A 19,513-nucleotide genomic window follows, 5' to 3' on the forward strand; every position below is an offset into this window, starting at 1 on the left:
AATCGCCGACTTGAAGACAGTGCAAAGCCCCCGCGCCGGTGCAATGGGCGGGGACCTGGAGAGGGGAGGGAAGGGGTCACACACATGGCCGGGAAGCAGAGGGGTGTAGGTGGGGTGATACTGAAGGGAGTGACAATCTGCTGCTGCCTGCCCCGCTGAGTTAAAAAGTTCCCACGCAAGACTCACGAAACACTGTATATCGTGAGTCTACCGTGGGAACTTTTTAACTCAGCGGGCAGGCAGCAGCATATTGTCAATTATTAACCCTCCCGCGCAATATACCCTCATCTTCTCTTTTATGAATGGGGATTTAGTTCCCCTTTCTTCGAGGACCGACCGGAGATTCCGCTGTCACCTCTGCGGGCCGCCCTCGGTGAACGTTTTCAAGGACCTTTCTTCAAGGACCGAAAAAATGTCCGCTATTCGGAGGTTTTCGTTATTTGGATCTTCGGATAAAAGGTTGTGCACCTGTACTATCACGATACAAACAAAATCATGGTCATACACCCACCACACCACACTGGAGGTTAGAAGGATGAGGGGGCATCTTATAGAAACATAAAAAATCATAAAAGGACTAGACAAGCTAGATTCAGGAAAAATGTTCCCAATGTTGGGCGAGTCCAGAACTAGTCTTAGAATAAAGGGGAGGCCATTTAAGACTGAGGTGAGAAAAAAAGTTTTCACCCAGAGAGTTGTGAATTTGTGGAATTCCCTGCCACGGAGGGCAGTGGAGGCAAAATCACTGGATGGATTTAAGAGAGAGTTAGATAAAGCTCTAGGGGCTAGTGGAATCAAGGGATATGGGGAGAAGGCAGGCAGGGGTTATTGATTGGGGACGATCAGCCATGATCACAATGAATGGCGGTGCTGGCTCGAAGGGCCGAATGGCCTTCTCCTGCACCTATTTTCTATGTTTCTATCTTTCTAAATTACAAAATCGCCAAATTATTCAGACACTAAATTTCCAAACAACTTTGTTACAAATATACTAAATAACTACTATACAACTATGTCCCTCTCTAAAACCACCCGGGAGAGGCCAGACTCAGGAGCAACCCAACCAGGACATCTTCGGCCCTATCCACTCCCTAGATCCCATCACCAGTCCTTCGGTCACTGACAGCAGAGCCACTCCTCCCCTTGCGGACCCTAGGTGGAGTGGCGGTGCCCCTTGCCCTCCAGTCCCTGGCTACTAGGGACGTTCTACTGGTCCCTATACCCTCAGCAGGAACGACGCTGCTCTTGGTCCTGGCGTCCTTCTCCAGGTCGTCCAAGAAGGACCTGAGCTGACGCCGGTCGTTCCCCTTCACCCCATGCACCACCTTGCCCCTCCCCCTCATTTTGAGGATGAGGTTCAGCGAGCTGATAAGCCCGTGTAAGTTTGGCTACCGGAGGGAGGCCAGTCTGGGCCGATGTTGGGATCCTTCGGTGGCCTCGATGAACTTGCGGATTTCCTCCACTGGAATGAGTGGAGTGGCGTCGGGGGGGAGCGAGAACATCCATTGATTCATTGTCCGAGGAGTCCCTTTCCACCCGCTCACCACTTCTTCGCCCGGCTATCTTGGCTCTCCTGCATTCCCTGGCGAGCTGCAGCCTTTCGCAGACAATCCCAGCCGGCCTTTTCAAGCAATGAAAGGGATTTTCCTGCAGTAGTTGTTGGAAGCCTCCTATCTCCGCCGGTGTTTCCGAGAGAAAGGAGGCTCCATTAGCTCCCGGTTCCATGGCTACAGAAGAAGGTCGAGACGGTGCAGAAAACAGACCGGCCTGATCAGCAACGACCCATCTCCTAAAGAATCCCCGAAAGAATCTTGGATGTCGTGGTATAGAACACCTCATGTTGGGAGCAGATGTGGCAGAAAGGGAAGAATTGGGAGTCAGGGATATAGTCTTTGCAACGGGTAGGATAGGAAAAAGTGCAGTCCAGATAACTGCGGGAGTCAATAGGTTTGTAATGGTACTGTAACAGTAGGGTTAACATACTTACTTGCCAGGTTTCTGTGAATGAAAAACCTCATGCATCCATCATCCTCTTGGTTTAAGAGAAAAGTTCACAGGGGTCAACACATCTGCTTTGGAATTATTTGCCACAATCTAATCGCCCTTGCATGATTACTGTTACATACCCAAGAACAAACCATTAGTACATTTTCAGTGAAGTCAGGTCAATTCTTTCTCCCACTATCCTGCTTTTTGGGAATGAAAACATAAGAGAACTAGCCAATTTAAGATATTATTTCCAAAATTCCACTCTATAGATTGCCCATATTCACTGATTATTTATTTCACTACCTTATTCCACCATGTATCGTGTCACATTTCATAAAACACGACAGTGAAGAAGGGCAGCAAAAAAGCTTTTCATTCTTTTCAGTTTTCATCCCAGCAAAGACCGTATTAGCTGGCATTAAGTCGACGGGTCTCCTCCAACATAAAACCAAGTACAAAGTCTAACTTCATGTCTAATCGCCACAACTGTGCCACAACTTATTACTGCTGCAATCCATATCTTAGAAATGTTTGTCTCTAGTCTTTCTTTCAACATAACAACAGTGCAATATTGCAGATTTTTTTTAAAACAAAAATACACTTACTTTTATAGGGCAGTCAAAGCTTTCATGAAATCCTTCTCTAGTGTACAATCCAACCACTTGGACCTGTTTGGAGCACAAAACCAAAATATAACAGGAAGTCAGCGCATGAAGAATAAACTGCAGTATAAGCAGCCAATATCACAAGTAAAAGTAGAAGATGCACAGCTGTCATGTCAATGTCTTAATATCTTTACAGAGTAAGCATGTCAATAAATAATATTTTGTTAGAACTGTCGTGATGTTGAATCTACTCAAGATATTAACCAATTTTCTCTCTCTGGAGCTGCAGTGATTCCCAATATTCTCTGCACTTAGCCTGAGTAATCAGAGCTCTTTTAGGAATGAATCTCAAAGGAAGATCCGTTATTCCATCTCTTGAAGCTATGAAGATAAAATGTTAAATTCTAAGGCATAGAGTACTGGAGTAACTCAGCGGGTCAGGCAGCATCTCTGGAGAACATGGATAGATGACGTTTTGAGTAAGGACCCATCTTCAGACTGAGCCTGGCAAGTATTAGGTGGATATAGGTGAGGGGGAGGGGTGGGGGGGAGGTGACTGGCAGATGGTTTGGACAAAGGCTAGAAAATGAAAAGACAAAAGGCTGTGAGAGAAGGTGAGAAGAGGGGTGACGTTTGCAGCCAGGGGAAGGCATCTAGGTGACTTGGTGGAACGAAGGGCCCGTTTCTAAGATAATAGAGTTCTTATTATCTCTAAACTGAACTAATAAGGTTAGAAGATACTCAAAGGCACACATGAAGATTTTTTTTGGTTGGATTCTCCTCTCAAGCAATACAACTGTTTCAATTGTTTTTGACCTTTGCCATGTGCACAATGGACTGCTACATTGGCATGGCATACTGTGATTCTAATAGGCTGAGATATCCAAATAATAACAAATACAATTCACTCCAGCGTTTTCAATGTTACTTTGAACTTGTTGCCCCTGGATCACACTGAACTGCCTGTTGGCTGGTGACCATAACTGTTGCATAATTTGCCTGCATCAAATTACAAGGATTTACAGTGCCCTCCATAATATTTGGGACAAAAACCTATAATTTATTTATTTGACTCTGTACTCTACAATTTGAGATTTGTAATAGAAAAAAAATCACATGTGGTTAAAGTGCACATTGATTTTAATAAAGGCCATTTTTATACATTTTGGTTTCACCATGTAGAAATTACAGCAGTGTGTATACATAGTCCCCTCATTTCAGGGCACCATATGTTTGCGACACAGCAATGTCATGTGAATGAAAGTAGTCACGTTTAGTATTTTGTTGCATATCCTTTGCATGCTATAACTGCTTGAAGTCTGCGATTCATGGACATCACCAGTTGCTGGGTGTCTTCTCTGGGAAATGCTGCGGTCTTCGGCAGCCGACTTCCCCGCGGACCGTATCCTCGACATATGGGCCCTGAAACTACAAAAAGTTTCAAGCCCGAAAGAATGCAGGTAAGCGCAGACGGCGTTCCGGCTTTCGGCGGCGGCGACATCACCACGGAGGTCCGCTGGACTGGAGAGCGGCATCTTCGGCCTGGATCGATCGCCTCAACGCAGAGGGAGAACAAGGAGGGAAGAGACGGAGACTGCGGGACCCGGAGCTGGGGCGGCGGCCCGGAGCGGAGACTGCGGGACCCGGAGCTGGGGCAGCGGCCCGGAGCAAGTGGGCGGCGCGACTCTCGTCAGCAGCGGCCTCTGCAGTCCGTCTGTGTTTTATTATTTTCTGTCTCGTTTTTATGTAGTTTTTGTTATTTTTTTTGTTGGGGTATGTGTGTGGGGGGGTGGGGGTGGGGGGGGGGAGGGGGTAACTTTAAAATCTTTCCCCTGCACGGGAGACCCGACCTTTTCTTTGTCGGGTCTCCGTTGTCGTTGGGGCTGCAACGTGGAGCGGCCTACAACAGGAACGACCTGGGGTTCCAGCTGCGGAGGCCGAGTCCGGAGCCCCGGAGATCCGGAGGCTGCAACTGCGGGTTTGGTGGACGGCGGCACCGGGAGCCCGCGGGTCCCTGCTGGGAGACCGCTTTTCGGGGCTTCCGCAACGGCGACTTCTCCCGCCCGAGTTGCGGGGTTGAAGAGCACCTGAGCGGGGCCTTACACCATCGCCCCGCGCGGCTTGGAATGACCGCGGGACTTTGCGAGCGCACGCCGGGGGCTCTAACACCAAGACCCGGTGCGCGACCTTGCATCACCCGGCTGCAGAAACGACATTTCGTTTGGACCTCAAGGGGTCCAAATGACAATAAATTGAATTGTATTGTATTGTATTGTAGACTGCGGGACCTGGAACGGCGACTGCGGGACCCGGAGCTAGGGCAGCGGCCCGGAGCGGAGACTGCGGGACCCGGAGCTGTGGCAGCGGCCCGCAACGGAGACTGCGGGACCCGGAGCTGGGGCGGCGGCCTGGAGCGGAGACTGCGGGACCCGGAGCTGGGGCGGCGGCCTAGAGCTGGGGCGGCGGCCTGGAGCGGAGATTGCAGGACCCGGAGCTGGGGCGGCGGCCTAGAGCTGGGGCGGCGGCCCGGAGCGGAGACTGCGGGACCCGGAGCTGGGGTGGCGGCCCGGAGCGGAGACTGCGGGACCCGGAGCTGGGGCGGCGGACCGGAGCAGAGACTGCGGGACCTGGAGCTGGGGCGGCTGCCCGGAGCTGATGCTGTGGCGGGCCGTCTCGGAGCGCAGACGGCGTTCCGGCTTTCGGCGGCGGCGACATCACCACGGAGGTCCGCTGGACTGGAGAGCGGCATCTTCGACCTGGATCGATCGCCTCAGCGCAGAGGGAGAACAAGGAGGGAAGAGACGGAGACTAAGACTTTGCCTCCATCACAGTGAGGATGTGCTGGGTGAACTCACTGTGGTGGATGTTTAATTTGTGTTTATTGTATGTTTTGTTATTATTGATTCTGTGTATGACTGCAGGCACCATAATTTCGTTCAGACCGAAAGGTCTGAATGACAATAAAGGATCTATCTATCTATCTATCTATCTATCTATCTATCTATCTATCTATCTATCTATCTATCTATTTGCACAACTATGGTCCTCACGTAGATAAACAGCAATAAAAGTTTCCAAGGGTGATAGAAAGATTGGAGGAAAGACTAGGTGCTGAGAGCTCTCTTATACCTGCATTAAGAAGGCATTTAAACACACCTGAACAATTGCAAATGCCTGTGAAACCATGTGTCCCAAACATTATGGTGCCCTGAAATGGGGGGACTATGTATAAACACAGCTGTAATTTCTACATGGTGAAACCAAAATGTATAAAAATACTCTTTAATAAAATCTGACAATGTGTACTTTAACCACATGTGATTATCTTCTATTACAAATCTCAAATTGTGGAGTACAGAGGCAAATAAATAAATGATGGGCCTTTGTCCCAAACATTATGAACTGCATTATAACCAATCTTTTTGGCACCATTTCCTCAGGCAGAATTAAAGGAAGATGCTCTTTTTGTGGAGTGACTTGCAGTGATGAATAATGTTACAGAGAGAAAGCTCGAGTCAAAGTGAAACTATACGAGGATAAAAACTAACACAGCCAGGGGTAAAGACCAAGCAAACCCACAAATAATTAAATCTATTATCTGCCCAACTTGATCAAAACATAACATCTTCAGCTAAACTGTTAAATGATGAAAAAGTATGATGTGCACTGCATGACTTTATGACTAAAATTAATTCAAGGATAAGTTTTTTTTATCAATACTGTTGAAAACTGCCTTCTATCAACTGAAGCATCAGTGCTCATCCACATGAACTAAGAATTGATAGATACAGTATAAGGAACAACCTCTTTTAGCAACAGTCCAATTTGGACATTCCCCCGGTTGTGTGTGTAATTACCAAATGATGGTTAATCTAATGATCTTTGTGACACAAGATAAAATAAATTAGGGCATTAGAAATAGAATACATGGACTTCCACAAAGACTGGATAAAATAAGGTATGCTCAGCAAATTTGGAGACTCTGGAAGAAAAAAGGGAAATAGTAGGGTGAATATAAATAGTCTGGGGAAAATGAACACAAGCTGGAGTGAAGTTAATTTTCAATCCAAGGATGTAGTATTTCTCCAGGGATTGCATCTAGATTCATTGCTGCTCCTTGAATATTATATATGGGTTTCTGGGCTTCATAGAAATATAGAGTAGAAAAGTGAAAAGTCAGTGAAAAACCTTCATAAAATACTGGTTCAACTACAACATGAACACTACATTCAATTCAGAACATGGCATTTTAGAAAGGATATGAAGGCCCTGGAGAGAGTGAAGATTTACCATTACAGCTCTTGGTATGCTGACTTTAGATTACAAGGAAAGATTAACTTATTTGCAGAGTGGAGAAGTTCAGATGAGATATAACAGAGATTTTCAATATAATGAGAGGCCCCTTCAGAATATACTGTAGGGTGAATATATAAAGAGAAATGTTTCCACTGGTGGAAGAGTCGAGAACAAGAGAATAGATTTAAGGTGATTTACAAAAGAACCAAAGATAACAGGCGCAACCGTGCTACAGCTATTTGGACCACTACTCCACAGTTCCAGTGACCCAATTGTAATCTTGACCTCCAATACTGTCTGCGTGGAGTCTGCACGTGTCCCCCATGACCATGTAAGTTTCCTCTGGATGCTCCAGTTTTCTCAGACCTCCCAATGCTGTGTGCAGCTTAGTATATTCATAAGTCAATGTAAGTTTACACAGAGTAAAATGACCCTGAGTGGAGGGGGGGGGGGGGGGGGGGGGGGGGGGTTATATACAGGCCTCCGAACCATAGGCAGGATGTAGGATATAAATTATAGATTTTTTTCTAAGGTGTAGACTATTTTTGAAATGGGCAGTGGATTCAGAAATGGATTCAATGAGACTTGGGAGCAGGCACGTGCCGTGAGTAATTATTCAGGGTAGGCAGTCAGTCGGCTTTTTAAAAAAATAACTTAAACCGCGTATGCGCAGCTTGTTCTCTCCGTAAAAATAAAAAATAAAAATAAAGAAAGTAACAATTCAATTTGCCCAAGGCTTCCAAGTCTCCTTCATTCTGAATTACTGAATGGGTGGGGGGTGGAGGGTGATGGCAGGTGGAGAGATGGTGGGAAAAACGGGAGCACACAGGGACAAGTTGAATCAGTTGTCATCTAATTGAATTACAATACTAGTTCAAGTGACCAATTGGGGGCAGATTTCCTTTCACAGCGTGTGGAAAGCCTGGCCAGGGGTTAAAGTTGCGGCGCGGGCAGGAGTGTTGAGCAGGAGGGGGTCAGGGATAATGCCAGTAACTCAGACTGCATTAGGTCAGACCGCATTTGGAGTAATGTAAGCAGTTTGGGCCCCATGTCAGAGGAGGCATGTGATTGCTTTGGAGAGAGGGTTTAAGAGAATGACCCTAGGATTATGATACGATACGATCCCAGGAGGGAATTCATTTATCCCAGGAGGGAAATTGATCTGCCAACAGAATACACAAAAAAACAGAATACACTACACACAAAATACATGAAATTAAAGTGACAAGTGGAAAGGCTTGGTGATGTGCACACTGGGGGGGGGGGGGGGGGGGGACAAGTGGTCAGTCTCAGTCTACCCCACGACAGAAGGGGGAGGAGTTGTACAGTTTGATAACCACAGGGAAGAAGGATCTCCCGTGCGTTCTGTCCTGCATCTTGGTGGAACCAGTCTGTTGCTGAAGGTACTCTTCAGGTTGACCAGTGTGTCATGGAGAGGGTGCTCATTGAAACTTATCAAATAATGAAAGGCCTGGATAGAGTGGATTTGGAGAGTGGGGTAGTCTAGGACCAGAGGGCATAACATCAGAATAAAAGGACGTGACTTTAGAGGAGGAATCTCTTTAAACGGAGCTGGTATAAACAGTAGTTTTAAAGCGGAGATTGACAGGTTCTTGATTAGTCAGGGTGTCAAAGGTTACTGGAAATGGCAGGAAAATGTGGTTGAGAGGGAAAGACAGATCAGCCATGATTTATTTGATAAGTTTCAATGAGCACCCCCTCCTCATCCTTCTAAACTCCAGCGAGTACAGGCATCAAATACAGCTGTTAAACGTTCATCAGACGTTAAAACCAATCATCAAGTACAGATACTTCGGAGTGTACCTGGACAGTAAACTGGACTGGTACAGGAATGCTGAGGCCCTGTACAAGATGGGACTGGCCAGCTGAGCTTTTTGAGAAGGCTATGCTCCTTCAACATCTGCAGTAAGATGCTGCAGATGTTCTACCAATCGATGGTAGCCAGTGCCATCTTCTTTGCTGCCGTGAGCTGGGGCAGCAGGACGAAGGCTGCGGATGCCAATAGGATCAACAATGACTCGATCCCCTACTCCCAATTCCTCTGTCTATGCCGCATCTACGCCCAAAATGAGGTGTTCCATACCAGAACATTCGAGATGTCCTCATTCTTTAGGGAACGGGGATTCCCCTCTCCATCATAGATGAGGCCCTCACTCGTGTCTCCTCGGTACCCTGCAGCTCCGCCCTTGCTCCCCCTCTCCCTTGTCGCAACAGAGACAGAGTCCCCCTAGTCCTTACCTTCCACTCCATCAGCCGTCACATACAACACATAATCCTCTGAAATTTCCACCATCTCCAACGGGACCCCACCACTAGTCACATTTTCCCATCTCCACCCCTTTCCGCCTTCTGCAGAGACAATTCCCTCCTCAACTCCCTAGTTAAATCATCCCTTCCTATCCAAACCACCCCCTCCCCAGCTACCTTCCCCTGCAACCGCAGAAGATGCAACACCTGTTCCTATACCTCCCCCCTCGACTCTGTCCAGGGATCCGACAGTCCTTTCAGGTTATGCAGAGGTTCACTTGCACCTCCTCCAACATCAATTACTGTATCCGTTGTTCAAGATGTGGACTCTTATACATCGGTGAGACCAAACGCAGACTGGGCGATCGTTTTGCGGAACACCTTCGCTCAGCCCGCCTGAACTGACGTGATCTCCCGCTTGTCAAACACTTTAATTCTCCTTCCCATTCCCACACAGACCTTTCTGTCCTCGGTCTCCTCCATTGTCAGAGTGAGGCTAAACGCAAATTGGAGGAACAGCAGCTCATATTTTGCTTGGGCAGCTGACAGACCAGTGGTATGAATATTGATTTCTCTCACTTCAAGTAGCTCTGGTATTCCATCGAAGGTAGACAAAAGTGCTGGAGAAACTCAGTGGGTGCAGCAGCATCTATGGACCGAAGGAAATAGGCAACCTTTCGGGCCGTAACCCTTCTTCAGACCCTCTGGCATTCCATCTCTCTCTCTCTCTCTCTCTCTCTCTCCCCCTACCCAAGTCACACTAGCTTCTCATTTTCACCCTACAAACAGCTTCAATGGCCTGTTTCCTTAATCATCATTACTTTTTTTGCATATCTTTCATTCATTGTTCCTTATCTCTCCACATCACCTTCTATATCTGGAGTCAATTATAAAAGATGAAATAGCCGCACATTTGGATAGCAGTAACAGGATCGGTCCGAGTCAGCATGGATTTAAGAAGGGGAAATCATGCTTGACTAATCTTCTGGAATTTTTTGAGGATGTAACTAGGAAAATGGACAAGGGGGAGTCAGTGGATGTAGTGTACCTGGACTTTCAGAAAGCATTTGATAAGATCCCACATAGGAGATTAGTGGGCAAAATTAGGGCACATGGTATTGGGGGTAGAGTGATAACATGGATAGAAAATTGGTTGGCAGACAGGAAACAAAGAGTAGGGATTAACGGGTCCCTTTCAGAATGGCAAGCAGTGACTAATTGGGTACCACAAGGCTCGGTGCTGGGACCGCAGCTATTTACAATATACATCAATGATTAGGATGAAGGGATTCAAAGCAACATTAGCAAATTTGCAGATAACACAAAGCTGGGTGGCAGTGTGAACTGTGAGGAGGATGCAATGAGAATGCAGGGTGACTTGGACAGGTTGGGGGAGTGGGCAGATGCATGGCAGATGAGGTTTAATGTGGATAAATGTGATGTTATCCACTTTGGAATCAAAAACAGGAAGGTAGATTAAGTTGGGAAAAGGGGGAGTACAATGGGATCCGGGGGTCCTTGTTCATCAGTCTATGAAAGTAAGCATTCAGGTACAGCAGGCAGTGAAGAAAGTGAATGGCATGTTGGCCTTTATAACAAGAGGAGTTGAGTATAGGAGCAAAGAGGTCCTTCTGCAGTTGTACAAAGCCCTATTGAGACCACACCTGGAGTATTGTGTGCCGTTTTGGTCCCCTAATTTGAGGAAGGACATTCTTACTATTGAGGGAGTGCAATGTGGATTTACAAGGTTAATTACCAGGATGGTGGGACTGTCATATGCTGAGAGAATAGAGCGGCTGGGCTTGTATACTCTGGAGTTTAGGATGAGAAGGGATCTTATTGAAATATATAAGATTGTTAAGGGTTTGGACACGCTAGAGGCAGGAAACATGTTGGGGTAGTCCAGAACCAGGGGCCACAGTTTAAGAATAAGGGGTAAGCCATTTAGAACGGAGACGAAGAAACACTTTTTCTCACAGAGAGTTGTGAGTGTGGAATTCTCTGCCTCAGAGGGTGGTGGAGGCCGGTTCTCTGGATACTTTCAAGAGAGCTTGATAGGGCTCTTAAAGATAGCGGTCTGGAGATATGGGGAGAAGGCAGGAACGGGGTACTGATTGGGGATGATCAACCGTGATCACATTGAATGACAGTGCTGGTTCGAAGGGCCGAATGGCCTACTCCTGCACCTATTGTCTATTGTATATCTCTCATTTCCCTTATCCCTAACCAGTCTGAAGAAGGGTCTCGACCCGAAACATCACCCATTTCTTCTCACCAGAGATGCGGGCCTGTCCCGCTGAGTTACTCCAGCATTTTGTGTCTATCTTCAGCCATGATTGAATGGTGCAGTAGACTCAATGAGCTGAAAGGCCTAATTTTGCTCCTATGACTATGAACCGTAACGTGTAGGAAAGTGGTAGAATCAGGGTGGAGGAGTTTATGGGAATGTGGAGAAAAATAATGTGATATTAGTACAGGTGGATTCTGAAGATCAGCATGGACTTGAAGATCCCGTTCTCAAATTATATGACTCCAGGTACATTTTATGCAGTAGATGATTATTATCAGGGATAATATGGTGGCTGTTAAAGAGGATTGGAGAGCCAAGGAGAAAGTATTGGATTGAGCAAGCAGTTTCACTGCACTTACAGAGACAAGCTATAGATACAAAGAATTCAAAAACATTTTCTAAACTATTTAATTTAGTTTAGTTTAGTTTAGAGATAATGATCAGAAACAGGCCCTTTGGCCCACCGAGTCAGCACCAACCAGAGGTCTCCTCACATTAACACTATCCTGCACTAGGGACAATTTACATTTATACCAAGCCAATTAACCTACAAACCTTTACGTCTTTGGAGTGTGGGAGGAAACTAAAGATCTCAGAGAAAACACACGCAGGTCACGGGGAGAACTTACAAACTCCATACAGAGAAGAACCAGTAGCCAGGATCGAACCCGGGTCTCTGGCGCTGCAAGGCAGTAGCTCTACCACTATGTTATCATGCCGCCCAGTCTATGAATATGGCCACATGAAATGATAGACTGGGAGCCAAAAGCAAAGGGGAGATACTAAATGACAGCTTTGTACTTTTTTTTGAATACCTGTTTTCAAACAGAGCCTTTACCAAAATTATTGACATTAGTACAAAAAAAAAGTTGGGGAAATAGCAAGAAAATACAATTAGTGAACTCCAGAAAAGAGTTAATGGCTTCATATTATGTTATGCATGTTCATACAATTATAACTTAGTTAAACTTATTTTGTTGATGAATGGCTGATCACAATGGCACCTTTAACATACAATTATAACTTAGTTAAACTTATTTTGTTAATGAATGGCTGATCACAATGGCACCTTTAACATATTAATTGGTTTGATTATTCACTCCCTGTGATTCTGCCGAAATCAAGTGATTAAAACTTAGTTGGTGCCATATTTATACTGAAACATCTCAATGGTGCCACACTGTTCGTCTTTACGTATTTAGCTCCAGATTAAAGCTGACATGAAGCATTGATTGATCCAGACTTGCTTTAATCTAGGCCTTTGAACTAAAGAATATACAGAATTGAACTGAACCATTGATGCTTCAGTTCAGCGCTATTAGCAATGTAGCAAAATCAATATTAAATAAGAACAGACTTAAAAACCATACTGGAGTAGATCATTATTGCAAGTTTTCAATCTTCTGTAATATTTGCACCATACACTTATTCCAAATGTAATTTGATATCAATTCCTAATTGGGCCAAAGATAAGTTGTGGTGAATGTAAGGAGCACATTGGAGCAGCCTCTTCGATGCAGATGTGGAGATTTATTTTTGCAATTAAACTGTGGCTATAAAATACAACACAGACTCTGGAACCACATTTTGCTTAATTACTTGCATGTTTTGTGCAGCCAATGATAATCACATTGTTCACAGGCTTTTTAGTTTGACAGGGGTCCAAACATTGTAAATGGCTCGTATCCATCAAAGCTAGCAAGTACTGCACAATTTAAGTTAGGCTAAAGGGCCTGTCCCACGGGCGTCATTTGCGCGACATAATTTACGCGTCACGATGCGCGCATTGTGTGCATTAGGCGCGCATGGTGCGTGGTGACGTAGGCAGTGACCCTTGGTCGCACGCGGCGCCCCAGGATTTTGGGATCTATAAAATCTTCGCACGCTATCTGCGCGACGCACATATGACGCAAAAGTGGGACAGGCCCTTTAACCTTTAAAGTGATGTGCATCATGGCTGGTATAGGTGCTGACTATGACTATGATGCTGGAAATTAATCGGATATGGGAAGCTGTGACGAAGGGCAGAGTCTCAGCTTCACAGTGTCCTCTGTTGACAGTTGCTGTCTGAACTCTTAGTATTTCCAGCTATTTCTGTTATGTTTTTAGTCATGGCGACACAGTTTGTTTCATTTGCCATATGTCATAAAGCTTTCCAAATATCTTGAACCTTTACAGGAAAATATTTCTAAGTGGAAGCCATATGCAAGAAGAGAGATATCATATCCAGAGACGTTTAGAAGGTCCTCCAGGCACATGCACAGAAACATCTCAGGAGCACTTTGTCTTGGACATGCCGAAGAGAACAAAGGGGGATCCAGCATGGGGGAGCCACCGAGAACAAGGAGGACCCGGCATGAGGGGGGCACGGAGAACAAAGGGGGAAATATGGGGGGGGGGGGGGGGGGGGGGGAGGAAGAGGGACTACATTGAATACTTTGTCAGTGCCCTTTACGTGGCGACTCCACATATGTGCTGTATGCAAACAAAGAATCTCATTGCACCAGGTGCACGTGACAATAAAGTATCAATCAATCAGTTGGTCTTGCACATCAGTGTGAGGGGTTCAAGCTCTGGGCCATGGATTCTGTTCTGCAGGCAGGTCAGTGACCTCACACTGATAGCAGCCTGGAAAACTACCTTCAAAATACCCAAATTCAGAAAACACCACCAGGGGGCGCCGCACGATGGCTGCCTCGCCAACGGTCTGTCTTTGTCTTTTTCCTTCGTTATGTTTTTAGTTTGTTGTAAAAATGTTTTAGTTTATCTTTAGTTTTGTATTATATGGGTGGTGGAGGAAACTTTTCTTATCTCTTTCCTCGACGGAGATTCGACTTGATCCGTGCCGTGTCTCCGTCCGCCCTGCGGCCTAACACCGGGGGGTTGGCGGCCTCTCGCTGGGACTTCTAGAGCTCCAAAACCGCGGAGCCTGCGGACTTTAACATCTCGGAGCGGACGATCCCTTTGCCAGGGGTCGGCCTTTGGTATTCCAATCCGTGGGAGCAGCAGACTGGTTAGCGACCGACTTCGGGAACTCCAAGCCGCAGGAGTTCGACCGCCCCAATGCGGGAGCGTAGACAGCCCCCGACGTGGGAGCTTGATCGCCGGCTGCGGATGGTTCGACTCACCCGACCGCGGGAGGAAAGGAGGGAGGAAGATAAGACTTTATTGCCTTCCATCACAGCGGGGAATGTGGAGGAGCCGCTGTGGTGGATGTTTAAGTCAAATTTTATGTAGTTGTGTGTCTTATTGCTTTTTTGATATGGCAAACCAAATTTCTCATATGTTGCAAAACATACTTGGCTAATAAATTACGATTATGATTATGATTTACCATCAGCTTCACACTGCCAAATCTTGACCCACCCACCTACAGTATACATCAAACAGGACTCATTTAACTTTCATACATCTCCCCCTCCACCATCATGAAATGAGTAGCACTTGCTCTAGTGCTACGTCTCCAAGCACATCAGGCACATTGCACAGATCCTAGCATACCACAAGCATTTTGCCCTCTCTTACCAGGTTAGATGGCACATATCTGGATGCCGATCGACAGACCTGCGTGTGCGAGAGTCGGTGACCATTTAAAGAACAATTGGTGGCCCCGGGGCCACTATCGGGGCCGAGTCAAATGTTGGTGGCATCCTTGTTCCTAATCCACCTTAGTACTTCAAATTCTGTCTCACCCCACAACTTTCTCAAACTTACAAGCTGCAAATGAAGAAAGCATCTACCTTTTATGTGTTGGAAGGAACTGCAGACTGAAGAAGGGTTCCGACCCGAAACATCACCTATTCCTTCTCTCCAGAGATGCTGCTTGACCCGCTGAGTTATTCCAGCGTTTTGTGTCTATCTTTAGCATCACCTTTAATCTCTACTATTTAACCCCTACGCCATGTACTTTTCACATACCAATCTGTATCACTGTCTGGATTTAAAGAGTGATGATGACCCCCTAGGTCATGCATCTTGAGCTGCTCATTACTCTTTTCGGGTGGAGACCCTTCTTCAGACATCACCAGTCTGAAGAAGGGTTTTGACCCGAAACGTCACCTATTTGTTTTCTCCAGAGATGCTGCCTGACCCGCTAAGCGACTCCAGCATTTCGTGTCTATTTTAGGAGCTCATCAATGATCTACAATATACATCATACTTGAAAGGATCAGTTATGAAATAATATGGCTGCATTGGAAATTATCTAGGCCAAGGGTTCCCAACCTGGGGTAGGTTTACCCCCATAGGGGTAAATTCCGCCTACCCAGGGGGAAATTTGTTGATTCTGGATTTGTACATATTTTTTTCTCATTGACTGACTGTGTTTGGGTCTGGTATACCCGTATCTGTTCATCATTAGTTGTTCATAAATAAGTGAAATAACATTGTTATGTGCCAGGGGTAAACGGGACAAAAAATGTTGGGAACTCCTGATCTAGGCTATGTAACAAAAATTGAAATGTGCATTTAGAGAAGGTTTTACAGAAGTGGTAAGCTTGAAATATTTGGAAGGCTCACTAATTTCTGGACTTACGCACATCAAAAAAGGTTAAAGACATAAAAAGATGGAGAGTATGGAAAGCTGAAAATTTGCAGAAAGTTGGTTTCTCTGCTTCAAGCTTCAGCGAGGCAGACAAAGACTTGATAGTTCTAGGTCAAAAATAAATCTGTTGATCAAGGGACTGCTGAAAAAAATAGTGAGTTCCTTCAAAAGTTCGATGAATATGGTTTCTCTGAAACAAATCTACAATGCTGATGAAACAGCCATGTGGTATCAATGTGTAGGATGGAACTGCAGATGCTGGTTTAAACCAAAGATAGACACAAAAAGCTGGAGTAATTCAGCCGCTCAGACAGCATCTCTGGAGAAAAGTAATAGGTAACATTATGGGTCGAGGCCCTTCAGTCTAAAGTACCATCTTGACCCAAAATGGTACTTTTTTTCACAGATGGTGTCTGACCCGCTGAGTTTCTCCAGTTTTGTGTGTCCACCATGTGGTATCATTGTCTTCCAAAATTAACATTAGCATGTGCAAAGAAAACAGCACCTAACTTTAATCAAGATTTGTCTTAGTATCAATGCAGCATATATCATTGTCAGTGGTTGTTGGCAAATACAATGAGTCAAGAACTTTCAAGGAACCATCCACATGTAGAACATAAAAAACTTATTGGTTGGGTGGAGGGAGGAATGTTTTTACATTGGTTCCACCATGTTTTAATGCCAGCAATAAAGGTACACTTAAGGTAAACAGGAAACCCAGAAGATACAAACGTAATTCTTATTCTTGATAACTACAGAGTCCATCTTTCAGAGTTTGAGTTAGTGTCTGGAAATATTTTCCCAGTTTTCTTGTTCTGCCAGTCAAACATTTCTTATACCCCACTAATAGGCAATAAGTGCAGGAGTAGGCCATTCGGCCCTTCGAGCCAGCACCTCCATTCAATGTGATCATAGCTGATCATCCACAATCAGTATCCCGTTCCTGCCTTCTCCCCATATCCCTTGACTCCGCTATCTTTAAGAGCTCTATCTAGCTCTCTCTTGAAAGCATCCAGAGAACCCGCCTCCACCGCACCCCAAGCAGAGAATTCCACACTCCCAACTCTGTGTGAAAAAGTATTTCTTCATCTCCGTTCTAAATGGCTTACCCCTTATTCTTAAACTGTGGCCCCTGGTTCTGGACTCTCCGAACATCAGGAACATGTTTCCTGTCCCTAGCATGTCCAAACCCTTAATAATTTTATGTGTTTCAATAAGATCCCCTCTCATCGTTCTAAATTCCAGAGTATACAAGCTCCATTCTATCAACATATGACAGTCCCGCCATCCCGGGAATTAACCTGGTGAACCTACGCTGCACTCCCTCAATAGCAAAAATGTCCTTTCTCAAATATGGAGACCAAAACTGCACACAATACTCCAGGTGTGGTCTCGCTAGGGCCCTGTACAACTGCAGAAGGATCATGGAATTCTCCTAAGCATGAAAATGCTTCACAAGAAGGATTGCACATTGATGAACAATGAGGTTAGAATTGAAAACCAACAACATCAAATATGTAATATATAATTTAACCTGTTTGTAGAATTCAGTGATGAATCAATCTTTGAGGAGACCTTGGAGAAAATTCTTACTATCTATTATTTGAGAGTAATTCTTCTGATGTGGGTGTGGCGGCGCCTAACGGCAGCGGCTCGACTACAGTCGTCTGTCTTTATTTTAATTTTTGCTTGTTAAATGTATGTCTTGAGCCTAGTTTTAATTATTTTTTTAGCTGTGTACCTGTGGGGGGGTGGAGGGGGGGATGTGGGGGAAACCGTTAGTCTCTTCCCCGTTCGGGGACCCGAATTTTTCCCTGTCGGATCTCCGGTGTCATTGGGCTTAACATCGTGGAGCCGGCGGCGGCCTCAGGCCGGGACCAACCTGAGGGCTCCAGTCGCAGAGCCTGCGGACCTGACATCGCTGAGCTGGCAGTCTTCGGAGCGGGGAGAGCTGTGGTGGCGCTCGGCTGCGACCCAACTCTGGAGCTTCGGAGGCTCCAGCTGCAGGCCTGGTGGACAGGAACATCGGGAGCTACAGGTCCCTGTTGGGAGACGGCTTTTCGGAGCTCCCGCAACAGCAACTTCTCCCGCTGGAATTGCGGGGTTTAAAGCTCCCGCAACAGCAACTTCTCCCGCTGGAATTGTGGGGTTTAAAGGACACGGAAACGGGGCCTAACATCGCCCGGCGTGGCTTAATGGCCACAGGACTTACCACCGTCCGCCGGGGGCTTTAACATCAGAGCCCCAGTTCACCTAGACGCTGCAGTTGGCCTCCTGGACCGCGGGTTGGACTGCTTGAACGCGGGTTGGACTGCTGAACCGCGGGTGAAGAACAAAGGGAAGAGATAAGACTTTGCCTTCCATCACAGTGAGGAGGTGTTGGAGACTCACTGTGAAGGATGTTTATGTAAACTGTGTTAAGTGGGTAACTTGGGTTTTTTGTAATGTAAAAAACTGTAGAAAATGCAATTTTGTTCAAACCAAGTTGTTTGAATGACAATAAAAGGCATTCTATTCTATTCTATTCATGAAGAAGATTTTGAAGATTTCAAAGGAAGCAAAAAGATGCCAATTCATAAAATCCTGGACAGCCTCAGGTTTTCTGAACCCTGAAACTAACTCACTGAATTTGTAAAACAAGAACTGGAAGAATAAGGCTGCAATTGTCAAATTCACCAATGTTAATGTTAAACAATGATCGTGTCACCCAAAATGTTGCTAATCCTAGCAGGTCACTGCATTAGATAAAGATTCTGAAGATGATGATAACCAATCTGATCAGCCAAAATACCCTAGATAAATGTTGGACTTCAATGTTGGACCTCTGGAATCAATCATCGAGTTCTACAAGAAGAATTCCAGTTATTCTGCTCAGGACTACATTTTTTTTTAAAGACAGGCTGCTTTGTTTTAGGCAATCAGATATTCAAAAATTGGAGCAAAGTGATTCCACAGCATATGTGATACCTTCAGGTTCTGTAACCTCACCCAACACCATAAACAGTTAGTGTTGGATATTTCCTCCCTGATGCAGAAGTGTTCAAAATGTTATATGGCATCGCATTATAACAATATCTAAAAATATATGAATAAACAATAAATTTTCATTTGCCACTATCCAAAATGTACAGTGTAGCGGCACCATACGTGGTGAATAAAGGTGAGACGTCAGGCCGGTTCAAAGTCATTTATTCAGTGGTGATACGTTAGGTGGTGCGCTAACTAAAATACAATGTTGCTGTAGCTGAGCGAGGTTGTTATCTCGGACTCAGCTACCTGTCGACTCCTCAAGGTCTCGCGGTGAGAGACCTTTAGTACCAGGACACTCCCTCTAGCCCATGACGTCACGTGCCCGCCCTCGTATCTCCTGACAAGGGTTCGAGCATGAGTGGCCCGTGTTTATGCTGACGCCACAGTGTCATTTTAAGTTATTGTATACAGCATATTTTACTGTACTGTATTAATGAAGGGGGGACCTCATTGAAACTTACAGAATAGCGAAAAGATTGGATGGAGTGGATA

General features: G+C 45.6%; 1 protein-coding gene across 4 annotated transcripts in view; it reads right to left on the minus strand.

The window, feature by feature from the left end:
- vps41 (VPS41 subunit of HOPS complex) overlaps positions 1–19,513 on the minus strand; it is a 179,073-nt gene that overhangs the window by 99,074 nt on the left and 60,486 nt on the right. For all 4 annotated transcript variants that reach the window (XM_033019969.1, XM_033019972.1, XM_033019973.1 and 1 more), the window contains one exon: positions 2,595–2,657. In XM_033019969.1, the coding sequence (XP_032875860.1) occupies positions 2,595–2,657 (63 nt within the window). The remainder of the gene's footprint in view (positions 1–2,594; positions 2,658–19,513) is intronic.

This window comes from Amblyraja radiata, chromosome 4 (genome assembly GCF_010909765.2).
Source record: "Amblyraja radiata isolate CabotCenter1 chromosome 4, sAmbRad1.1.pri, whole genome shotgun sequence".
NCBI classification, from domain to species: Eukaryota; Metazoa; Chordata; class Chondrichthyes; order Rajiformes; family Rajidae; genus Amblyraja; species Amblyraja radiata.